The following is a 24259-nucleotide window of genomic DNA, read 5'->3' on the forward strand; positions in this document are numbered from 1 at the left end:
ACAGCATCGTCTTCCCAGTGATCGGCACACAGCTGGTCACCAGCTGAGCTCGTGTAGGCACCTGCGGGCCTGCGCCGCTCCGCTCGGGACTGCGTCCAGACCCACTGGAAACCCTGTCTCCGGACCTTGGGCACGAGGGCCTTTCTCAGAGTAGCCCCGAGACTGGCAGGCGACTGCGCTGGTCCTTTCACGGGGGCGGGTTGAGATCCGTGTGCTTTGTGTCTGGTGGGTCGCACTGCGGGTGGTTCCGGTGAGGACCCCCTGCCGTGGGCCACAGCCAGAGCCGTCTCCCTCAGAGGTGCCCGGCATTTTCACTCCCAGACTGCATGCAGAGGACTGGTGCTGACGGCTTGCTCCCCGAAACTCTGAAATAGAAGTGCTTTTCTGGCAGGAGGGGGGCAGTCTGGTTCACCCACTGAATCAAAGTACGCAGTGCCTTTCTGTTTTGTCCTGTTATCTGTATGGACTGTTCTACCCCACCTAGTGCTCTGAAAGCAAGTTGAAATGCTTCACATCTCAATTTACTTTTTTTTTTTTTTTTTCATTTACCTTCAGATAGAGCAGGAGGGAGAGAGGGAGGAAGAGAGAGAGAGAGAGAGAAACATTAATGTGAGAGACACTCGAGTGGTTGCCACCCACACAACCCCAACTGGGGCCAAGGACAAACTGCAACCGAGGGACGTGCCCTTAGCAGGAACCGAACCCAGGGCTCTCTGGTCCGCAGGCCGACGCTCTAACCGCTGAGCCAAACTGGCCAGGGCCATATCTCAATTTACTTTCTGCTTCTCAGTACGAATCTGTAGTCGACATAATTACGTATCAACAGACGCTTTGGTGTAAGTGTCTGGGGCGGGTCTGTGTGGTTTCTGCTGTTGTTAGTAAACACTCCACTGGGCAGGACTTCACTGTGAACGGATGGGGGACCAACCGGAACCTGTCTGAGAAGCAGCGCATGCTCGGATCCACGATGCCTGTCCGTCTGGTTGATGCCCCTCCTGTCGCCACCTCTGCCAGCCGTGCCCGTGCAGGGCGCAGAGACCACCCCCGTTGTGGGACTCGACGCTGCAGCCCAGTCTGGTGCCTCCTTCACTGTGGTCTTGGTTGTTGTTCATTAGCTACGACAGTGCGTCAGAGACTGGTCAGCTCTCCTGACTTCACCAGCTACTCACTTTGTAACCACAAACGAGTTGTGGGGCTCACTGCACTGGTCGACTCATCTATAAATGAAGAAAGTGGTGGCGCCCACCTCTCGTGAGAGAACACGTGCAGTGTGCCCAGCTCAGACCTCGACCCTGCTCTGCGCCAGGTGCTGTCCTGAGTGTGGAAGTAACGAGGCACGGCCCCGGCCTGCTCAGATCTCACGGGAGGGGACGGACCGACCTGGATGCAGAGTGATTACAGTGCCAACTCCTCATGCAGCTGTCAGCCTGGGCGGCCTTATGGGGCGAGGGACATCCCCCACGCGAGAGCCAGCCTATGAACGAGGATTGCTTCTGTGATACAGACTGACGGCAGTCAGTGGTCATGACGCCGTGTTTCGGGTAAGTAAGTAAGTGCAGCAGAACAGGGACGGAGGGAGACCCACCGGGAGGCCCTTGTGTAAATGCCTCTCCTCTTCGTCAGGTTTCCCCAGCGTCTGCCAAGTGCACCTCTTTGCGGGAAGCCTGGCCAGCGTCATGTGACCCGGGGTGTGCAGACCGGGGTCTCCATGGAATGGTAGCTGTCCCTCTTATATGTGGTTCTCTCTGACCGTGTTTGACCCCCAGAGTTTGCGTTTTACAAGACTACCTTGTTCTTGAGTGGCATTGAGTAGCTTGAAGGGAGAATGACTTTGAAATGTCGGCACCAGAGACGACTAGCCTTTGATAGGAAGCTAGGAGTTGCCTGGTTCATTTCTGTTCATTCTGCACAAGCCCATGAGGCAGCATCAGGGGTGACGGAGGTCTGGGCCAAGATGAGCCCTAGAGCTTCAGGAACTAAAGGGGAAACTTGGACCCCCCCCCCCAGCCCCCGAGGTTTGGTCAGTCCTCCTTCCTCAGCCCCAAGTGATGAGAAGCTTTGGGCAACCTGGAACCAGCATGCACAGCCCAGGCCCTGGTTGTCCGAGTCAGGGGAGGGGCCCCCGGCTTGTTTCCAAGCTGCTTGTCCACTCGGACCCGGCCTTCGGATTTCTCGTAGCCACTTGCTGTTGCAGCGAATTCATCAACGCTCAGTTTATAACCCTGCTGCTCCTTTAGTCAGAAATCAGAAATGGTCCCTAATACCAAGTGCCCAGTTTTCTTATTGTGTTATCAAACTGAAATAAAATCGTATATAATTTTTCTGTCTGTTTTCTTAGCTTTCAAAGCAATGTGTGTTTAAAATGAAAACGAACGGTGTATTGCCATAACTGAGCTGTGCTGCGCGGTTTGGCCGTAACTGTGGTGGTGATGGGCACAGATTCCTGAGCTGTGGGGGCAGTTGTTTGGATCCGACAGCTGGCTGCATTCAGTCTCGGAGCTTTTCACTTTGCGTGGGAACGGGAGGCGGGGGTGTGGGAACTGCGTGGAAGAAAGCAATCCACTCTGCTCAGCCTCCTGCATTTGTTTACGTCCCAGTAATAACGCCGTCCAGCTGTTTGAACAGCTGCCTGTTCATTTCCTTCTGTTTACCGTTTATGAAGCTTGTCTTTAATACCTGCTCACTGTCTGCTCTTGAACCAGCTTCCTTCTATGTTTACTATGTTTATTACGTACCGGTCTCTTTTGGTCTACACATACTTTGAAGTTTTAAGTTAATTTACGAAAAGAAAAAAATTTTTTTAATTCTGCAGGTCATACTGGAGTTGGCTTATACTTGCCCCTTAGCTTTATTATTTTAGTTTAATAGTTTATAATTTGGTACATAAATCACTTTTTGAAATGATGCCAGAATTTCTATCATGTTAAACCACCGTTTATGTTGACTTCCTAAGTCTGCCAATAGGTAGCTTGGTGTGCATGGTCCAGAATAGTAAAGAGAACGGTCAGACTGACCATAAAGTACGTGGATTGTGTCTGGGAGCAGGTGGCACCATGAAAGGTGCGTGCAGACACGCGTGCCACAGCGTGTTCGATGCTGTGACACTGGCGTTCTCTCTGCAGATGAGGGACTTGTCCATCGCCTACATGCTGGTGACGCTGACCTATCTCTATATCGGGATCCTGGTCTTCGCTTCGTTTCCTTCCCCGCCGCTATCCAAAGACTGTATAGAACAGGTAAGGCACGGCGCACCCTCTCCGGGTCGCTCCGCCGTCACATCTGCGCTCACCATCTCTGCTTTTCACTCCATGCGGGGAGTGGGCGACCTTCCCTCCTTCCCGAACCTCCTCTTCCTCCCCGTGAGCCCGCGTGACACAGGTGCCGTGCGTCTGTAGACGGACTCAGCAAACCTGCCCCTGCTGTCCCTGCGCTCGGACACGTGGCTCTGTTACCCGCACGGCCCTTCTCCGTGTGGAGACATGGTAGTGTCTGGAGACATGGTAGTGTCACGGACTCGCAAACGCAAGCATCCACTCCACTCCCTGTGTTCCAGCGCCCTGACCCAGTGCTGTCCTGGCCTAGCCCGCACCCCAGTTCTACAGGCCCTGCCCCCACCCAGCGACGTCCTGGGTTAGCCCGAACCCCAGTTCCACAGGCCCTGCCCCCACCCAGCGACGTCCTGGGTTAGCCCGCACCCCAGTTCCACAGGCCCTGCCCCCACCCAGCGACGTCCTGGGTTAGCCCGCACCCCAGTTCCACAGGCCCTGCCCCCACCCAGCGACGTCCTGGGTTAGCCCGAACCCCAGTTCCACAGGCCCTGCCCCGACCCAGCGACGTCCTGGGTTAGCCCGCACCCCAGTTCTACAGGCCCTGCCCCCACCCAGCGACGTCCTGGGTTAGCCCGAACCCCAGTTCCACAGGCCCTGCCCCCACCCAGCGACATCCTGGGTTAGCCCGCACCCCAGTTCTACAGGCCCTGCCCCGACCCAGCGACGTCCTGGGTTAGCCCGAACCCCAGTTCCACAGGCCCTGCCCCCACCCAGCGACGTCCTGGGTTAGCCCGCACCCCAGTTCTACAGGCCCTGCCCCCACCCAGCGACGTCCTGGGTTAGCCCGCACCCCAGTTCCACAGGCCCTGCCCCCACCCAGCGACGTCCTGGGTTAGCCCGCACCCCAGTTCTACAGGCCCTGCCCCCACCCAGCGACGTCCTGGGTTAGCCCGCACCCCAGTTCCACAGGCCCTGCCCCGACCCAGCAACGTCCTGGGTCAGCCCGCACCCCAGTTCTACAGGCCCTGCCCCCACCCAGCAACGTCCTGGGGTAGCCCGCACCCCAGTTCCACAGGCCCTGCCCCCACCCAGCGACGTCCTGGGGTAGCCCGCACCCCAGTTCCACAGGCCCTGCCAAGCAGGCTGGCAGCAGGCAGCAGGAAGACAGAGGGCCAGGCGGAGAATAGACTAGAAGAGACACTGTTTCACTAAAAGGTGCCCTGAGTAATATTTTCTTTGATTTGATCCACCCTTAATTTAGGCGTAGTGGAGTCTGTAGTTTAATGAGACTGCAGAATTTCTCACAAAAAATGCCATTTCATGGTGACCTTATTTCTGGTCAGAAGGAAATTTCCGTTATAGGAAGTTTCTCTTGCGGTGGATATACAGTGTGTTTATCCCAGAAGAATTGCGAAGGTCATTTCAGCACAATGGTGCTAATAACGTGTCCTCTTTGTAAGGTCTGAGTTACTGCTGTTAGCTGGCTTGAAATGTTCTTCTCTTGGTTTCCTTCATTCCAGAAGTTCTTTGGCAGCCAATTTTGCCAAAAATTCCATCAATGTGAACAGGCCATGTGAAGCCCACTCCCTTGGAGGGGGGGATATCTGTGGTATTTTATTTGAAAGAGGGGGTGGGGCGTTAACTACTTATTTTAGGTGCCAAGCTAACATGGAGAAAAGAATCATGAAAGGAAATAGAAACAAATCCTTTTCCATTCCGTGACAGACTGTAAACAACAGTAATACTGGGTGATAGACATACTTTGCTCCACTCTGTCCTCGGCTTTGACAGTGCATCCGTGGCCGTAGGACAGGGTCACGTTCGCTCCAGGGAGCTGCTGCAGCGTATCATCAGACAGGAGCCGCTGCAGCGTATCATCAGACAGGGGCCGCTGCAGCGTCTCATCAGACAGGGGCCGCTGCAGCGTATCACACAGGGGCCGCTGCAGCGTCTCATCAGACAGGGGCCGCTGCAGCGTATCACACAGGGGCCGCTGCAGCGTATCATCAGACAGGGGCCGCTGCAGTGTATCATCAGACAGGGGCCGCTGCAGCGTCTCATCAGACAGGGGCCGCTGCAGCGTATCATCACACAGGGGCCGCTGCAGCGTATCATCAGACAGGGGCCGCTGCAGCGTATCATCAGACAGGGGCCGCTGCAGCGTCTCATCAGACAGGGGCCGCTGCAGCGTATCATCACACAGGGGCCGCTGCAGCGTATCATCAGACAGGGGCCGCTGCAGCGTATCACACAGGGGGCCGCTGCAGCGTATCATCAGACAGGGGCCGCTGCAGCGTATCATCAGACAGGGGCCGCTGCAGCGTATCATCAGACAGGGGCCGCTGCAGCGTATCACACAGGGGCCGCTGCAGCGTATCATCACACAGGGGCCGCTGCAGCGTATCATCAGACAGGGGCCGCTGCAGCGTATCATCAGACAGGGGCCGCTGCAGCGTATCATCAGACAGGAGCCGCTGCAGCGTATCATCACACAGGGGCCGCTGCAGTGTATCATCAGACAGGGGCCGCTGCAGCGTATCATCAGACAGGGGCCGCTGCAGCGTATCATCAGACAGGGGCCGCTGCAGCGTATCACACAGGGGCCGCTGCAGCGTATCATCAGACAGGGGCCGCTGCAGCGTATCATCAGACAGGAGCCGCTGCAGCGTATCATCACACAGGGGCCGCTGCAGCGTATCATCAGACAGGGGCCGCTGCAGCGTATCATCAGACAGGGGCCGCTGCAGCGTATCACACAGGGGCCGCTGCAGCGTATCATCACACAGGGGCCGCTGCAGTGTATCATCACACAGGGGCCGCTGCAGCGTATCATCAGACAGGAGCCGCTGCAGTGTATCATCACACAGGGGCCGCTGCAGCGTATCACACAGGGGCCGCTGCAGCGTATCATCACACAGGGGCCGCTGCAGCGTATCATCACACAGGGGCCGCTGCAGTGTATCATCACACAGGGGCCGCTGCAGCGTATCATCAGACAGGAGCCGCTGCAGTGTATCATCACACAGGGGCCGCTGCAGCGTATCACACAGGGGCCGCTGCAGCGTATCATCACACAGGGGCCGCTGCAGTGTATCATCACACAGGGGCCGCTGCAGCGTATCATCAGACAGGAGCCGCTGCAGCGTATCATCACACAGGGGCCGCTGCAGCGTATCATCACACAGGGGCCGCTGCAGCGTATCATCAGACAGGAGCCGCTGCAGCGTATCATCACACAGGGGCCGCTGCAGCGTATCATCACACAGGGGCCGCTGCAGCGTATCATCACACAGGGGCCGCTGCAGCGTATCATCAGACAGGAGCCGCTGCAGTGTATCATCACACAGGGGCCGCTGCAGCGTATCACACAGGGGCCGCTGCAGCGTATCATCACACAGGGGCCGCTGCAGTGTATCATCACACAGGGGCCGCTGCAGCGTATCATCAGACAGGAGCCGCTGCAGCGTATCATCACACAGGGGCCGCTGCAGCGTATCATCACACAGGGGCCGCTGCAGCGTATCATCAGACAGGAGCCGCTGCAGCGTATCATCACACAGGGGCCGCTGCAGCGTATCATCACACAGGGGCCGCTGCAGCGTATCATCAGACAGGAGCCGCTGCAGCGTATCATCACACAGGGGCCGCTGCAGTGTATCATCACACAGGGGCCGCTGCAGCGTATCATCAGACAGGAGCCGCTGCAGCGTATCATCACACAGGGGCCGCTGCAGCGTATCATCACACAGGGGCCGCTGCAGCGTATCATCAGACAGGAGCCGCTGCAGTGTATCATCACACAGGGGCCGCTGCAGTGTATCATCACACAGGGGCCGCTGCAGCGTATCATCAGACAGGGGCCGCTGCAGTGTATCATCACACAGGAGCCGCTGCAGTGTATCATCACACAGGGGCCGCTGCAGCGTCTCATCAGACAGGGGCCGCTGCAGCGTATCACACAGGGGCCGCTGCAGCGTATCATCACACAGGGGCCGCTGCAGCGTATCATCAGACAGGGGCCGCTGCAGCGTATCATCAGACAGGGGCCGCTGCAGCGTATCATCAGACAGGGGCCGCTGCAGCGTATCACACAGGGGCCGCTGCAGCGTATCACACAGGAGCCGCTGCAGCGTATCATCAGACAGGGGCCGCTGCAGCGTATCATCACACAGGGGCCGCTGCAGCGTATCATCACACAGGTGCCGCTGCAGCGTATCATCACACAGGTGCCGCTGCAGCGTATCATCACACAGGGGCCGCTGCAGCGTATCATCAGACAGGGGCCGCTGCAGCGTATCATCACACAGGGGCCGCTGCAGCGTATCATCAGACAGGGGCCGCTGCAGCGTATCATCAGACAGGGGCCGCTGCAGCGTATCATCAGACAGGGGCCGCTGCAGCGTATCATCAGACAGGGGCCGCTGCAGCGTATCATCACACAGGAGCCGCTGCAGCGTATCATCACACAGGAGCCGCTGCAGTGTATCATCACACAGGAGCCGCTGCAGCGTATCATCAGACAGGGGCCGCTGCAGCGTATCATCAGACAGGGGCCGCTGCAGCGTATCATCAGACAGGAGCCGCTGCAGTGTATCATCAGACAGGAGCCGCTGCAGCGTATCATCACACAGGAGCCGCTGCAGTGTATCATCACACAGGGGCCGCTGCAGCGTATCATCAGACAGGAGCCGCTGCAGCGTATCATCAGACAGGGGCCGCTGCAGCGTATCATCAGACAGGAGCCGCTGCAGCGTATCATCAGACAGGAGCCGCTGCAGCGTATCATCACACAGGAGCCGCTGCAGCGTATCATCAGACAGGAGCCGCTGCAGCGTATCATCAGACAGGGGCCGCTGCAGCGTATCATCAGACAGGGGCCACTGCAGCGTATCATCACACAGGGGCCGCTGCAGCGTATCATCACACAGGGGCCGCTGCAGCGTATCATCACACAGGGGCCGCTGCAGCGTATCATCACACAGGAGCCGCTGCAGCGTATCATCAGACAGGAGCCGCTGCAGCGTATCATCAGACAGGAGCCGCTGCAGTGTATCATCACACAGGAGCCGCTGCAGCGTATCATCACACAGGAGCCGCTGCAGCGTATCATCAGACAGGAGCCGCTGCAGCGTATCATCAGACAGGGGCCGCTGCAGCGTATCATCACACAGGGGCCGCTGCAGCGTATCATCACACAGGGGCCGCTGCAGCGTATCATCACACAGGGGCCGCTGCAGCGTATCATCAGACAGGGGCCGCTGCAGCGTATCATCAGACAGGGGCCGCTGCAGCGTATCATCAGACAGGGGCCGCTGCAGCGTATCATCAGACAGGGGCCGCTGCAGCGTATCATCACACAGGAGCCGCTGCAGCGTATCATCACACAGGAGCCGCTGCAGCGTATCATCACACAGGAGCCGCTGCAGCGTATCATCAGACAGGGGCCGCTGCAGTGTATCATCAGACAGGGGCCGCTGCAGCGTATCATCAGACAGGAGCCGCTGCAGCGTATCATCAGACAGGAGCCGCTGCAGTGTATCATCAGACAGGGGCCGCTGCAGCGTATCATCACACAGGAGCCGCTGCAGTGTATCATCAGACAGGAGCCGCTGCAGTGTATCATCAGACAGGAGCCGCTGCAGTGTATCATCAGACAGGGGCCGCTGCAGTGTATCATCAGACAGGGGCCGCTGCAGTGTATCATCACACAGGAGCCGCTGCAGCGTATCATCAGACAGGAGCCGCTGCAGTGTATCATCAGACAGGAGCCACTGCAGCGTATCATCAGACAGGAGCCGCTGCAGCGTATCATCAGACAGGAGCCGCTGCAGCGTATCATCAGACAGGAGCCACTGCAGCGTATCATCAGACAGGAGCCGCTGCAGCGTATCATCAGACAGGAGCCACTGCAGCGTATCATCAGACAGGAGCCGCTGCAGCGTATCATCAGACAGGAGCCGCTGCAGCGTATCATCAGACAGGAGCCACTGCAGCGTATCATCAGACAGGAGCCGCTGCAGCGTATCATCAGACAGGAGCCGCTGCAGTGTATCATCAGACAGGAGCCGCTGCAGCGTATCATCAGACAGGGGCCGCTGCAGCGTATCATCAGACAGGGGCCGCTGCAGCGTATCATCAGACAGGAGCCGCTGCAGCGTATCATCAGACAGGGGCCGCTGCAGCGTATCATCAGACAGGGGCCGCTGCAGCGTATCATCAGACAGGAGCCGCTGCAGCGTATCATCAGACAGGGGCCGCTGCAGTGTATCATCAGACAGGGGCCGCTGCAGCGTATCATCAGACAGGGGCCGCTGCAGCGTATCATCAGACAGGAGCCGCTGCAGCGTATCATCAGACAGGGGCCGCTGCAGTGTATCATCAGACAGGGGCCGCTGCAGTGTATCATCAGACAGGGGCCGCTGCAGTGTATCATCACACAGGAGCCGCTGCAGTGTATCATCAGACAGGAGCCGCTGCAGTGTATCATCAGACAGGAGCCACTGCAGTGTATCACACAGGTGCCACTCAGGCCTCGCAGAGGGGCGATGTTTCCTCGGCTGTCTCACCATCCAACCGGGCGCAGGCTGACGCTTTTGTAAAGTAGAATAAAAATGTGGTGAAGTCACAGTTCTACCAAGGTCCCTGAACACATTCCCATTTGGGAACGCAGGTCACTGCCTGCCCGGCCCACACATGGCTGGTACCCGTGCCCACCGTACGCAAGGACATGACCTCTAACACGACTTTGCTCTCTTTCTTGGACTAGAACTTTTTAGACAACTTCCCCAACAGTGACATCCTGTCCTTTGTCGCTCGGATATTCCTGCTGTTCCAAATGGTGACCGTGTACCCCCTCCTGGGCTACCTGGCCCGTGTGCAGCTACTGGGCCAGGTCTTCGGCGACGCTTACCCCAGGTAAGGGCTCTTCTCTCCACCCTCAGGTGTGCCAGCAGGTCGGTGGGAAATGGGAGCCACCCTTTGCTGTAGAAATTTGTCTAATGAAAACGTCACTGAGGCCCTGGCCGGTGTGGCTCAGCGGTTAGAGCGTCATCCTGCGGACCAAGGAGTCCCGGGTTCGATTCTGGCCAAGGGCACGTACTTCGGTTGTGGTTAGTCCCTGGCCCCAGTTGGGGTCATGCAGGCGGCAGCCACTCGATGTGTCTCTCTCACATTGCTGTTTCTCTCTCTCTCTCCCTCCCCCCCCCTCCCTCCCTCCCACTCTCTGAAGATGAATGTAAGAATATCCTCAAGTGAGGATTAAAAAAAAGAAAGTGTCACTAAGAATAGACCATTGCTACTGTTCTTTTCTCTGAAGAACTTTAAAAATAGAAGACACTTTCCTGTCCAGAATTATTTACAGTCTGTTCCCTCCGGTGTACTTATATGAGCTCTAATGCCAGGCATATTTATCTCATGATTTAGTTGCTATTAGTCTACACGTTGCTAAGAAGCTAATGATATTTATTTATTTTATCCTCACCCAAGGACATTTTTCCATTTTTTGTTCAGATAGAGTGGGAGGGAGGGAGAGAGAGAAACATCAACGTGAAAGGGACATATCGAGTGGTTGCCACCTGCACGACCCAACCAGGGCCGGGGACAAACTGCAACCGAGGTACACGGCCTTAGCAGGAACCGAACCCGGCCTCCCTGGACCACAGGCCAACACTCTACCACTGAGCCAAACCAGCCAGGGCTAAGAAGTTAATGATCTTTAGAACCTGCATTAGCTACTGAGAAGCAACTCTTTTATTGGAATTATTAGTTACTGATATCGACTTGTATATTAACAGTCATGAACTTTCACATAAATGACTGTTGGTAGGTGAAGGTGAGACAACACTAAGGTTGAGTCCTTGCTCTGGAACTGCTCTGGTGGTCAAGCTCTCGCTGGTGATGGAGGAGCTGGGGGTCCTGGGAAAACGTATGCACAGCTGGTCGCCCTCACCCCAGAGGGACTTCCATCAGCCACTCCAGGGTCCCGAGACTTCCTTGTGGACCCCTGCTAACTCCCTCTCACGTTCAGTTTCATTATAGATTCATCCTCCTAAAAAGTCCCCAGTCCTGCCCTGGCCGGTTTGGCTCAGCAGTTAGAGCGACGGCCTGCGGTCCAGAGAGACCCAGGTCCAGTTCCCGCTAAGGGCACGTACCTCGGTTGCAGTTTGTCCCCGGCCCTGGTTGGTCGTGAGGATGGCGGCCACTCGATGTGTCCCTTTCATGTCGATATTTCTCTCCCTCTCTCCCTCCCCACTCTATCTGAACAAAAAATGGAAAAATGTCCTCAGGTGAGGATAAAAAAAAAAAAGTCCCTAGTCCTAACCTATTTTATTGGGAATAAATGATCTTAAATGAAGAAAACTTTTGGATAAAATTTGACAAAAAAATTATATTTACAGTAACCAACAAACAAATGGTCTTAAAAGTGAACAGTCTTTGAAGTGAACGGATGCAGTCTGTCCCCCATTAAATAAATAATTAGTTATAAATGTGTTAGTTTAAAAACCATGAACTCGGTGAAATATCTGTAACAAAAAAATAAATAAAAAATTTTTAAAAAACAAAACAAAAAAACATGAACTCTTACAAGCAGAAGTGAAGAGTCACCAGGTCTCCGCCACTGACCGTAACAGCACCTACAGCCCTAACGTCACTCGTCTAGAAGATGGGGTTTCAGTAAACGTAAGATGCCCTGTGCTACATGGATGGTCCCCAAAACAAAACGAACCCAGTGAGGTCACAGATGAGAAGCATTCTGGGTAAATGCATTATTCCGGTTTTTGCCATTATTTTGCACAATGTTGGCTAATCGAATGTTTTTTCTTCTTGGAAAAAGCCTGGAATTTCCCTCATGTTCACATTACATTTCTTCCCTTCCAAGCACATTTACCCACTTTCGAGTCCTCTGCAGATGGCATCTTCCGGAGCATGTTGGTCTTGGGACCCCTCTACCCTCTTCAGGTTTATTGAGGACCCCCAGGAACTTTGGTTTATGCCCAGCAATATTTAACATAGAAAAAAATTAAAACCAAGAATTTAAAAAATATTAATTTCTTTTAAAAGCAGTAATAAAATCATTGCTTGTTAACATAAATAACATGTTTATGAATACTGTTTCCAAAACAACTTTTGTGTTTTCAAAACTTTTCAATGTCTGATTTATGGCCATTGGATTCTTCTTCTGAATTTGAACTGCTGTGATACATTGTTTCCATTTACATGTAAGAAGAAGATACACCCTTCACATAGATGCATAGTTGGAAAAGGGAGGCCTTTTAATGGCCTCGTCAGATAATTGTGGATATTCTTCTCGGATACTCTGCCAGACCTCATCAAGTGGTAGTTCCTTAAAAATTCATTGACTTGGACACTGAGCCACACCCACGTCTGCTGGTCTGTCTTGCACAGTGGGTGTTTACCCCGCGTGATGCAGCCTCGCACGCAGTCATGGAACCTTCTGGCTCTCTGAGTTCCGAGGATGTCCACATGCTGACACGTTGCATTGTGTAGAGTCAGAATTCACCTTTGTAGTGTCACCATCAGTTTCACTGCGCAACAATCAGAAAGCTGTCCACCACAGGGTTCCATTACAGACTCCAGAATTTTGATTTGTGCTGGTAAACTCCAATTTGATCATTGGCGACACATATGACCAGTTGTCCTTGAACTGACAAGTGTCATTCATTTTCAGATGAAGCCTGTCAGGTACCCAAGTCCAAAGACATAGTCTGTCTGCCTTTCAGTAAAAATAGTGTTCTTCTCTAAGATCTGGAAACAGCCCAAGTGTCCATCAGTAGATGAATGGATAAAAAAGCTGTGGTACATTTATGCAGTGGAGTACTATGCAGCTGTAAGAAAGAAAGATCTCTTATCCTTTGAGACGACATGGAGGGACTTGGAGAGCATTATGCTAAGAGAAATAAGCCAATTAGAGAAAGACAAGTATCACATGATCTCACTTATTTGTAGAATACAATGAACAAAATAAACTGATAAACAAAATAGACCCAGAGACATAAAAAGGAGTACAGTTCAGACTGACAGACCTCAGAGGAGGGATGGATGAGATAAACCACAGAACTTGGATGCATGTGTGTGTAACCAGTGGACATAGACAACAATGCTGGGGGGATAGGAGGGCGGGATGGGGAGGAGGGTGTCAGGGGGGGAGGAGAAACATCAGTAATACAAATAAATTAATAGAAATTACCAGAAAAAAAATAGTGTTCTTTGAGGGAAAGGGCTAGGTTGCCCTCCAGCTCGGCTAGAGGTACCTTCCTCCAGACGACCCTTGGCCCTCAGCACACAGCGCGGTGCCTTGGGTGGCCTGGACGGCAGAGTGGGAAGAAGTATGTTCCACGCGTGGGCTGCAGCACTAATGACGTCGGCTCCTTCAGCAGGGACAGCGGGAAGGCAGCCCTGCTGTAGAGCGCGGGCCGCGGAGGGACATCACGGAGCGCGCACGGGCTGCGGCCGCGGCCGTGCCGCAGGCCCCGCTCTGCCCACCGTTGTCTGTGCAGAGCAGTGATGTCTCGTGTGATTATGAACATGATCTTTACCTTGGGGACTTCCAGAAAGGGTATTGGGAACTCCCTGGGGTTTGTGGTTCCACTTTGAGAACCGCTGCTTTGGAAAATACACAGAGTTGTTTCCTTTCACTGTAGAGAAGTAACAGAGGCCCAGCCAGTGTCTCCGCGACTGGAGCAGTTTTAGGGTTGGGTTTCTGGATAAACAGTAAGGTCTGGAGGCTGAATGTCCTTGTAATTCATTAGGGTGTGTGACTAACCAATCACTTGTGTAAATAATTTTTCTTATTTTTTTTTAATCCTCACCCGAGGATATTTTTCTGTTTATCTTCAGATAGAGAGGGAGAGAGAGAATCATCGATGTGAGAGAGACACATCAATTGGTTGCCGCCTGCACGACCCCAGCTGGGGCCAGGGACAAACCACAACCAAGGTACGTGCCCTTGACCAGGAATCGAACCTGGGACTCTCTGGTCTGAGGCTCTAACCACTGAACCAAACTGGCCAGGATTAATTTTTCTTATTTTTAATTCTTTGTAATCTTGATCTGGGATTAATTAAGCTCTGATAACTTGGGCTCAAAAGTTGCTTTCCTGTGTCAATTTGGCGTTTAAGAATCATGTTTTTGGGCCCTAGCCTGTTTGGTTCAGCAGTTAGAGCATCAGCCTGCAGTCCAGAGAGACCCGGGTTCGGTTCCCGCTAAGGGCATGTACTACAGTTGCAGTTTGTCCCCGGCCCTGGTCGGTCGTGCGGGTGGCAGCCACTTGATGTGTCCCTTTCACATCGATGTTTCTCTCTCTCTCCTCCTCCCATTCCATCTGAACAAAAAGTGGAAAAATGTTCTCGGGTGAGGATTAAAAAAAAAAATTAATCATGTTTTTGGGACATGGGTTTATTTCTTGAGCATCAGATTTCACCTGCATTGTTTTTATTTGTGTCCAAAGTGATTCCCAGACCTTGAATCACCAGCTTCTAGGTCACGTCGTCAGTCAGTATTCTGCTCACAGTAAAAGCCGAACAGCCTCAAGTGGCTGTTCTGAAAAATAAGGGCCTGCCCATGCTGCCTTGTCCTTAACTTAAAGTCTCTAATTATAAAAGTAAAATAAACTCCTTAAAAATAGCATAAAATACAGAAACTTCGTTAACTACAGGGGAGAGAGAACATCACGCCTGGTCCCAGATCTAACGCTGCCGCCGCGGCCTTCTCCGTGTTCCCTTCTGGCCTTTGCTCGGGTGTCTGCAGGTTTTCCTGTGCAGGAGAAGTCTAGCTGGCTTCCCCCAGGCTGCCAGAGGCATTGTTGCCACCTCAGCAACGATGACAAGTGTTTCTCATAATTTTCAACACGTGCCATCAAGAACTGTCCCCTTGCTGTCTGACACCCCTGTGTTCTCAGGCATCTTTTTTTTCCATCCTCACCCGAGGACATTTTTCCATTTTTTGTTCAGATAGAGTGGGAGGGAGAGAGAGGAAGAGAGAGAGAGAGAAACATCGATGTGAAAGGGACACATCGAGTGGCTGCCACCTGCACGACCCAACCAGGGCCGGGGACAAACTGCAACCAAGGTACATGCCCTTAGCGGGAACCGAACCCGGGTCTCTCTGGACCGCAGGCCGACGCTCTAACCGCTGAGCACACCGGCCAGGGCTCAGGCATCTTCATGGGCATGGCTTCCCCATGCGTTGACAGTGCTGCAGCGGAATCACGGGTCAGTGTGGGCGGTGACACCGGGTACCGCTTTGCCAGCACAGCACAGCCTGATGCCCTGAGCGCACGGGGGCAGGGCCGGCCCGGCCTCGCTCCCCCGGGGCCTCTGCTGCGATCCTCTCGCCACGTCGAAGACATTCTGATTTTAAAGATGTTCACGATAAATCGTATTCTCATAGGAATGGTTGTAATTTGCCAATTTTTATTTTCTTTCCCTCTACACTTTCTCTTCGACTTCCAGCATCTTCCACGTCACGATTCTGAATCTAGTCATTGTGGGGGCCGGCGTGAGCATGGCCTGCTTGTACCCGAACATAGGAGGCATCATAAGGTACTGCTGCAGGGACCGCCCGCCACGGTGGTCACCTACTCCCCTGTGGTTGCTGCTGTTCCCCCGTGATTGTGGGGAAATTCAGTGCTGGGAGCTGGCGGTGTGTGCGCAGTGCCCTGTGCCCACAGGTGCCGGTGCCCGCGACCTGCTCGCCACCTCCCGTCTGCGCCTTTCCGACGGGACACCGCCAACTCCTAGCTTTGGGCACCTGCTTCTCATTGTGTTCTGCTGTGTCCCTTTCTTCTTGCCCAAGATATAAAGTTACATGTAACAATATGTAACAACTCAGGGTACCCGGCAGGTCTGTGTGTCCAGGCTCTGTCCTGACGTTCTTAGCCCCTGTCCACTCAGGAACGGAGTTCAGAGGCAGCCGTAGTCAGAAAGGAAGAGTCCAGCCAGGGGTTTAGATCCCAGACGGCTCTTTCCCTCATATCCTTTTTCCAGAAACATTGTGACATTCGGAGAAAACGTTGAGCAGACTGGGAGTAGCGAGGTGGCATCCGAGTCCCAAGACACGGGGCAGGAGGGCCTCCCCGGACCCACAGGGAGCAAGGCCAGGGGGCGTCTGAGGACCTTCCCGGAGAGAGTAGTGAGCGACCCAATGCTCCTTGGACACAGGGGACTTACAAGTTCCTGGCGACCCGTTCAGGAGAACCCGGGGCTCGGGGCAGGCGCCCACCGGGCAGGCTCGTGCCTAGGTGTTTTGTTACCGTCTCTGATATTGATGCCGAAGGCAGGGAGGTGTTCGTCTGCTCTGGCTTAGGCAGATACTAGCAGCCCTCCCGACACGCAGCATGCGTGGGTGGTTCATCAGAGACCAGAGATGGCCTGTCTCCAGCTGCGTCGAGGACTGGTGGAGATTTGTGAGATGAATAGAACTTCGTCAAGCAGGTGCCGTAAAGACGAAGAGGAAATAATAGTTTATATTCACTTAGCAAGTGAAATGACTTGAGTTCAAATGCTTTATGTCTGCAACAAATGAATAAAGTAACTTTGTTCTGTCAGACTGAGGACAGTGTGACTTGTCCCGTGCGCACCTTACGTGCGAGCAGGTGCAGGTGGGCAGTGACCCAGAAAGCCTCTCTTTTCCAGGTACTCGGGAGCAGCCTGCGGCCTGGCCTTCGTGTTCTTCTATCCGTCTCTCATCTACATCATCTCCCTCCGCCAGGAAGACCGTCTGACGTGGCCCAAACTGATCTTCCACGTGTTCATCATCGTCCTGGGCCTGGCTAACCTGATCACTCAGTTTTTTATGTGAAATGCCCTGCTGTCGCGTCAGGGTCGTCGTGGTGTCGCACATGAACTCACCTGTCCGCGCAGCTGCTGCCGTGACCCTCAGCGTGGTCCCGGGCGCAGTGGAGAACGAGGGGAAGCATGACGCGTCCCCGAGCGACCCCGATGACCGCGGGGAAGAGGACAAGAACAGCCTCTGTCAGCTCTGCCTCTTCACACTCTGTCCCCTCTTCACCTCGTCGTCTGTCCTGTGCAGTGTCCGCCCCCAGGAAAGGTCACGCTGTGTTTTCAGATGGGCGGTGGGTTGGTGTGTTTTTTACGACAATAAAGGTTCTCAGGGTGCCACACAGCAGTGTCCTGCCAGACCCCGCCTCTGCTTCGTGTGTCAGGGTGTCTGCCCTCGTTTTATTACTCGCTAGACCATTCTTGCGGTTTGCCTGAACCTCTCCTGTTTGGGACAGTAAACCAAACGCCTCGTTTTTAAGCAGATCTCCGTGACATCAGTGATGATACACTGAATCTTTGCCCTTGTCCTCAATCTATCTGAGAGAGAGAGAGAGAAGGCCCCTGCAGGCCCCGTGGTCGTGAAGTTTATGCAGAATAAGTGAGCAGATGGAGGTTGTCGCTGCCTGACTTCTGTCCAGGACCAGGGACCTAGGTCAGAGCAGCCCCCGGCCAGGTTCTGTGTAGCGTCAAGTACGAGCGCCCTGTAGATCCAGGGGAGTGTGTTGGGGGGTCCTTTGCTTTCTGGAGTAGGATGTCGAGACAGGACCCGTGGGGAGAGTGGGCAGCGAGGCCAGGGGCTCCCTGAGGCCCCACAGGGGAGGAGCGGAGCAGGGAGGCCGAGTGGGGCCCAGTGTTCTCTGGTTTCATTACAACAGGGAAGGACTAACTCTGTGTGGGGTGTGCCCTCCAGAAGGACACCCGTCCTGTAACTGCAGGGTAGAGGTTAAACCCCCCAAAGAACTCTGGATCTGACCAAAGAATGGGGGAGCCTGAGTTCTGGAATTGGTGCCGTCGCTCAGGCTGAGCTCAACCGGAAGAAGCCAGTCCCTGCCCTGCGTACAGTGCGGCTCCCTGGGCCGCTGCGGAGCCAGAGCTGAGTCGGGCTGCCGCTCACAGGGCGCTGTGTTCACACCCGCCCCCTCCCGGGTAGTGTGTCTTCTTCCGAGAAAGGGGGGGAACGCCCTGGCCAGTTTGGCTCAGCGGTTAGAGCGTCGGCCTGCGGTCCGGAGAGACCCGGGTTCGGTTCCCGCTAAGGGCACGTACTTCGGTTGCAGTTTGTCCCCGGCCCTGGTTGGTCATGCGGGTGGCAGCCACTCGATGTGTCCCTTCGCGTCGATGTTTCTCTCTCTCTCTCTCCCTTCCTCTCTCTCCCTCCCACTCTGTCTGTACAAAAAATGGAAAAATATCCTCGGGTGAGGATAAAAAAAAAAAAAAAAAAAAAAAAAAAAAGGGAGAAAGGGGGGGAAGGAGCTTGCCCAGCCAGGGAAGAGCCCAGACGGAAGTCCTTCCCGCGAAGCCGCAGCCTCGTCCGCCGACGCCCACACACCCGCGAACCGTTTCCTAACGCTCCTGGAAGGCTCCGGGGCGGCTCCGGGGGCCCCCCCAGCAGACCAGAGCGGAGCACAGTGGGCCAACCCCGGCGATGCCCAGCCCTAGGTGGTCACGGTGACTGCTGAGCCGGCCACCTGCCCCTTCTTGCACACTGGCACACTCAAGCCCATCTCGGACGGGACGTCCTGCCCTCTCCACAGACCCCAGCGTGCACACCCAGCCTCTGCCCTCGGCCGCACCGGGACGGACAGTCCCGCCCGAAGTCTGCCAGTGGGAACTGCTGGTGGACGTCGGGTGGATCAGACACCCGTGTGCGGTGTCTGGCTCTGTGTCAGCCTATCTCAGCACCGGCGTGTGGTGCGTGGAGCAAGGTGTCTGCTCGGAAGTCCTGCGACGCGGGCGTGGGAAGTCAGGCAGCTCTGTGAGATCTAGGCTTGAGCCCTGTCCGCCCCTGGCTGCCCCCTCGCCTCTGAAGACGGGAGTTCTCATGCCTGAATGTTTTAACATGGAAACATGATTTGTTACATTTTTGCCCATTGGGTGATCAAAGTGGACAGGACGAGGAATGTATCATTTACTCAACTGAACAGCAGTGTGGGATTTGCTTTATGTTTTTTAAAGACTCCAAACCCTGCGTAGGGTTGTGCCGGCTGAACTGCCTTCCTTTGCTCCTCTTCGTGAAGGCCACTCGGCCTGTCACCCCGCCTGGGAAACTGGGAGTGTCCTGCGCCCACATTCGTGGGACAAGCTCGGAACTCGTCCAGACCCCCCCATAATAAATTGTAGACTCTCCACGGTCCTTTCTTTGGATTTTCTTATTCAGTTTCTTTTACTTTTTGCTCCAATGTGGTTAACTTTTGTTTCTTTGAGTTTAGCTTATTCAACACACAAGTGAAGATATAAAATTTAAAGTGGGTTTTCCGAGAAGCCTGCCTTAGAAGGCTCTGGTGAGGGGTGGTATGCCGAGACCAGGTCAGGACGGACGGAGAAATGCCCTGTGACGTTTGACAGCCGTGGATGACGGTCCAAACCAGCTTGGTCATCACACCCAAGATAACGGAGCAGAGAGTGAATTTACCCACCCGAGGGGCCTGTATCACGGGAATATTTTACTTACATTAAGTATATTTGGCAAATACAGTACAGCTAGTGTATGTAGAGGTGGAAAGTTTGTGTTACTACTTGGCGTTCATTAGGAGAATTCTGTATATTTGTATTCTGACTTATTTCCATAAACAATGGAGTGACCTGCTCAGTGCTTTAGGGGACGCAGGGGTGTATGGCATTCCCATCACAGAGGAACTTTGAACCTGGCAGAGGGACTGTGTGCAGCCAGCTGTGACCCAGGAGCTGCCAGGGACAGAAACAGGCCCTTCAGGTGGGGAGCCTGGGAGGGCTGGGAGGTAGCCCCCAGGACTGTTTCATGCTTCTAGAACCAGCCGGAAGTTTGGATGTTTGCTACATTTACCATCATGCGGGGTCTTGTGGAACGTAACCGCTTTGATTTGGGGGAAGTTCGTGTGAGATATGTTTTCCCTGCTTCTGTCTGCCCCCTGTGGACTGTTCTCTGCGTTTTAACACCGCGGCACGGGCTCCGGGCCTCGGCCAGCGAAGCCCAAGTGGTTAACAGGGGAAATGGTCAGCGACACACCGGGCAGGACAGACAAAGAGTCTCTACCACTTTCTCCGCGAAGACTTATTTAAAGATCAGTATTCAAAATGTCCACTGCGTTGAGCTCATTGATAAGAGCAGAAAATACCGAAGCGGCATGTTAGAATCGGGGGGGGGGGGGTGCTTTCTCATACACCTCGAATGCCCAAAACAAAATACAAATCTAGCTGACGCCCAAACAAAAGAAGGTGACGTGGGTGTGTGACCCCGAGTGAAGTGCGCTGGGCCGGGCTGGCCGGGTCCCCAGACTGCCGCTGACCTCGTGCGGATCATGTAAACACGGATTGCAAAACCGCTCTGACGGGAACCTCATGACCTAAACAGTGTTCTCTGGAATGTAATTTGTTGTTCTTTAATATAAAAGAAATTAAATCAAAATTATTTTGAAGCAAAACAAGTCCGGGCCTTTGTTTAATTGCATTCTGCCGGGAAATGCTGCCAGTGGCTGGGCCCCGGCGCAGAGGGAGCTGCGGCTTGTTTTCCAGGGTCCGGCTTCTCAGGAGGCGCGTGGGCCCCTCCAGCCCTGGCGCGACGGCCGCGCTGTCCCTGAGCCACCAGGAGCCCCCCCCTCCTGGTCCGGTCCTGGAGGCAGGCACGTGCTCTTTTCTGCTGACCGAACCTGGAGGACCATCCCTGTCGGACGCTTCAGAAGCAAGGAGCCAGCTTCTGCAAAGTCCGGGTCCCAGCCGCCCAGAGCCGGGGCAGCGGGGCCATGACCCCTGTCACCCCAAGTAAGGCTCCTTTCCGGGCGTTACTTCTCTGCCTTCCCCGCTCCTGCGCAGAGGCGGGCGAGGTGCCTCTGAGAGACTGGGAATGTCCCCATCCCCCTCTGCGGCCACGAGGACGGGCGGCCGGGGGCTGGGGCACGCTGTCCAGGTTCTCCCTCCTGGCTCTTTCCTAACCCACGTGAACCAGCTACGTTTGGGCACAGGGGGCACTCACACCCACTTGTGAGATCGTGTTCCATGTCTCAAATAAAATAGATCGGTCCCATGGGGTTCGGGATCAGCCCCCCAGTCGGGAAGGACGCCCCGCAGGCGGCCTGTGCGGAGCTGGGAGCACCCTCCCGAGCCCCCAGGCCTCACTGTCCTGACCCCCTCGGCCCCGGGCGCCGATCCTTGAGCCAGCGCCGCCCCCGCGTGCAGGACAAGGCTGCCATCCGTGTGCCAGCTACGTTTCTGAAGAGGAAACTTCTTTTTTTTTTTTTTTGGTACGTGCCCCTAGCGGAAACCGAACCAGGGACCCTCTGGTCCACAGGCCGAGGCTCCAGATGCTGAGCCAAACCGGCCAGGGCTGAAGAGGAAACTCAGAATCCTAGGATATGTGTGATCGCCTAAGCTTACAGCGACACGTGGATGGGCAGTGGCCACGGACTGTGAGCACCGAGACCTGTTGAGATGACGGGAGTCCACGTGAATCGCTGAGCTCGTCACGTTATGATGTGCAGGGCACATTTTCTAAAAGGATGTCGCCCTGGCCGGCTTGGCTCAGCGGTTAGAGCACAGACCACAGACTGAGAGGCCTTGGGTTTGATTCCAGTCAAGGGCACGTGCCTGGGTTGCAGGTTCGATCCCCAGCCCCAGTGGGGTCATGCAGGAGAGAACCAATCGATGTCTCTCTCATATCGATGTTTCTCTCTCTCTCCCTCCCTCCCCCTTCATTCCATTCTATCTAAAAATCGATGGAAAAATATCCTCAGGTGAGGATTAACAAAAAATATAATATGTCCAGGACACATCCTGGAAGCCAAGACCTGCCTTTGGAACAGGTGAGAGACTGCCGGTTAAAGGGACAGACCCAGGTTTAGGGGCCGGACGTGTATATCATTTGGAATTTCCTCCTAAAGAAAAACATCCTGAGTTAGGAAGATGCCCAAACATGTGGGGAGGCCCTGGCTGTAGCCCCCTCAGCTCGCCGGTGCCTCACCCACAGGCCCAGGGTGGGGACTGGAGAGGCTGCAGGGGCCGTTTGGGGCCTGGGTGCCAAGCTCTGCCTCTCTGTGCTGCTTCTACCGGATCTGAGCCTTTCTCTCTGCAAGAGTCCAACCGGATTTCGCAAAGTAGCACGGAGCACTAATTCAGTAACGGTTCATTTGGGATCAAGATAGGACCTTTGTTCCCCCCCGTTTTTACCGGAGGGTGGGTCTGGCAGTTTTTTCCTTTTTGTCTTTACAGAGATAATAAAGAGCTCAAAGAAGACTGTTCAGTTGTCAAATCGTATCAGTTGGGTTTTCGGGAGGAGGGACTTTCGGGGGCTCTTGGTGCCGACGACAGGCTCCCGAGAGCACCATCGAGGGGGCTCGCTGACTTCTTAGGCTCCGCCGGTCACCGCGCGGATCCGCTTCTCCCTCAGGGAAACCAACTTTGAAGCTTTGGCTGAAACATTGTTTAGAGTATAAGCTAGAATGGATGTCACTCAGAAAACTAAAGTGGTTCAGATCATGACCCCTCGGGCCCGTTAAGGCCCTTGTCACAGGTGGATGGAGCCTCGCCCGGCAGTAAACTTACTGCTTGTCCTGGACTTGAAACGCAAATATGGAGCCTTTCCCGAAGCCGCCCGGGGTCTGTGTTGACTGACACTGTCGGTCCCCCTGTGAGAGCCCGCGGTGCCCCCGAGAAAAGGGACAGAGGCCTCCGGAAGAGGAAAACCTGCAGATAAACGTGAGGGGGACGCATGCAGGGCGGGCTCCGGTCCACGCTGATGGAGCCTCACCGACGCCGTGACAGAGGCCGGCAGAGACTGCGCACGTCTGCTCCCATCTGTAGGAGCTGTCTGGAAAGGGTGCATGGACAGGAACAGAAAGCAAAGCCCTGGGGGCCGAGGACAGGGGGGTAGCGGGGGGCACTGTAAAGACGTACGCGGGCTTCCCGTGCTGGTGGAAGTTGTGAGAGCGGCCTGTGCCGGTGATTCACGGCTGTGGGACGCCCGAAACCACCGGCACACGAGCGTCGGTGAGACTTGGTGTGTGAATTACCCTCAGCTGTTTTTGAAAAGCTCAACCTCACTAGCAGAAAAGTAATTTAAAATGCATTCTATGTGTCAGATACTAAAATACAAATAGTAGTAACAGTGCCCTGGCAAAGGTGAGGAAAATGGACCCTAGCTCGGCAGGTGCCTCTGACTCGCCGGAGACGGACCCCGGTGAACAGCTGGACGCGTGTGAATATGCACACTGACCGGATGTTCGCCTCTGGGTGGTTGTAGTGGAAACATTAGAAACCTAAATGTCCAGCAGGAGATACATTATGGACCGTCCATCTATAGAACACTGTGTAGCTATTTCACGTGATGATGCAGATGTATGTGTAATGGCATAAAGATGTTTATAAGGGAGGAGAGAGTGTATATGTGTAAAATTTAAAATGTTTGTTTATACAGTCATGCAGCTCTTAACTGTGGGGATACGTTCTGAGAACTGCATCATGATGCAATTTCATTTTTATGCAAACATCACAGAGGCCCTTACACAGACCTGGACGGTCCGGCCCACCCCACCCAGGGTGAGTGGTCCAGCCCACGCCCCCAGGCTACCGCCCTGTGCAGCACGTTACTGTGCAAACAACATGAGATTAGATTGGATGGCATGGAGGGACGCGGTACACACGGCTGTGCCTGGCTGCTGTGGGCCTCACAGGGCGAACCGGTCCCCAGAAAGCTAAATACGGATAAAGACAGTGTACTTAGGGAGACACGTCCAATAGACGAGTGGTCCCGGGGTGAACGATGGCGGGAGCCACAGAGGACAGAGCGATCGATTCGCGCTGGGTGATCAGAACGGCTTCCCAGAGCAGGGCCATTTGAATCGGACTCGTTTGGACAAGTTGAGCAGGAAGAGTAAGAGCCCGAATCCCTCGCTCACTTGAGACGTCCGCTCCTAGGGAAGCGGGGAGGCCTCCCCAGTGGCTCCCCGGCCCTTCGACTCTCCAGCCGTCCTCCGCACCAGCTGGCCCTGGCTCTCACCGCCCCAG

General features: G+C 54.7%; 1 protein-coding gene across 8 annotated transcripts in view; it reads left to right on the forward strand.

Moving 5' to 3' along the window:
• Positions 1–17406, forward strand: part of SLC38A9 (solute carrier family 38 member 9) — a 61612-nt gene extending 44206 nt beyond the window's left edge. For 2 of the 8 annotated variants that reach the window (XM_036279066.1, XM_036279067.1), the window contains exons 12-15: positions 3123–3236; positions 10036–10184; positions 15740–15829; positions 16922–17387. In XM_036279066.1, coding sequence (XP_036134959.1) covers positions 3123–3236; positions 10036–10184; positions 15740–15829; positions 16922–17087 — 519 coding nt within the window. In that variant the 3' untranslated portion in view covers positions 17088–17387. Of the gene's footprint in view, positions 1–3122; positions 3237–10035; positions 10185–15739; positions 15830–16921 lie in introns of all 8 variants that reach the window. The other 6 variants (XM_036279073.1, XM_036279071.1, XM_036279070.1 and 3 more) reach the window with 6 other exon arrangements.
• Positions 17407–24259: the final 6853 nt, after the last annotated feature.

The sequence above is a fragment of the Molossus molossus genome, unplaced genomic scaffold (genome assembly GCF_014108415.1).
Source record: "Molossus molossus isolate mMolMol1 unplaced genomic scaffold, mMolMol1.p scaffold_m16_p_3, whole genome shotgun sequence".
In the NCBI taxonomy this organism is placed as follows: domain Eukaryota; kingdom Metazoa; phylum Chordata; class Mammalia; order Chiroptera; family Molossidae; genus Molossus; species Molossus molossus.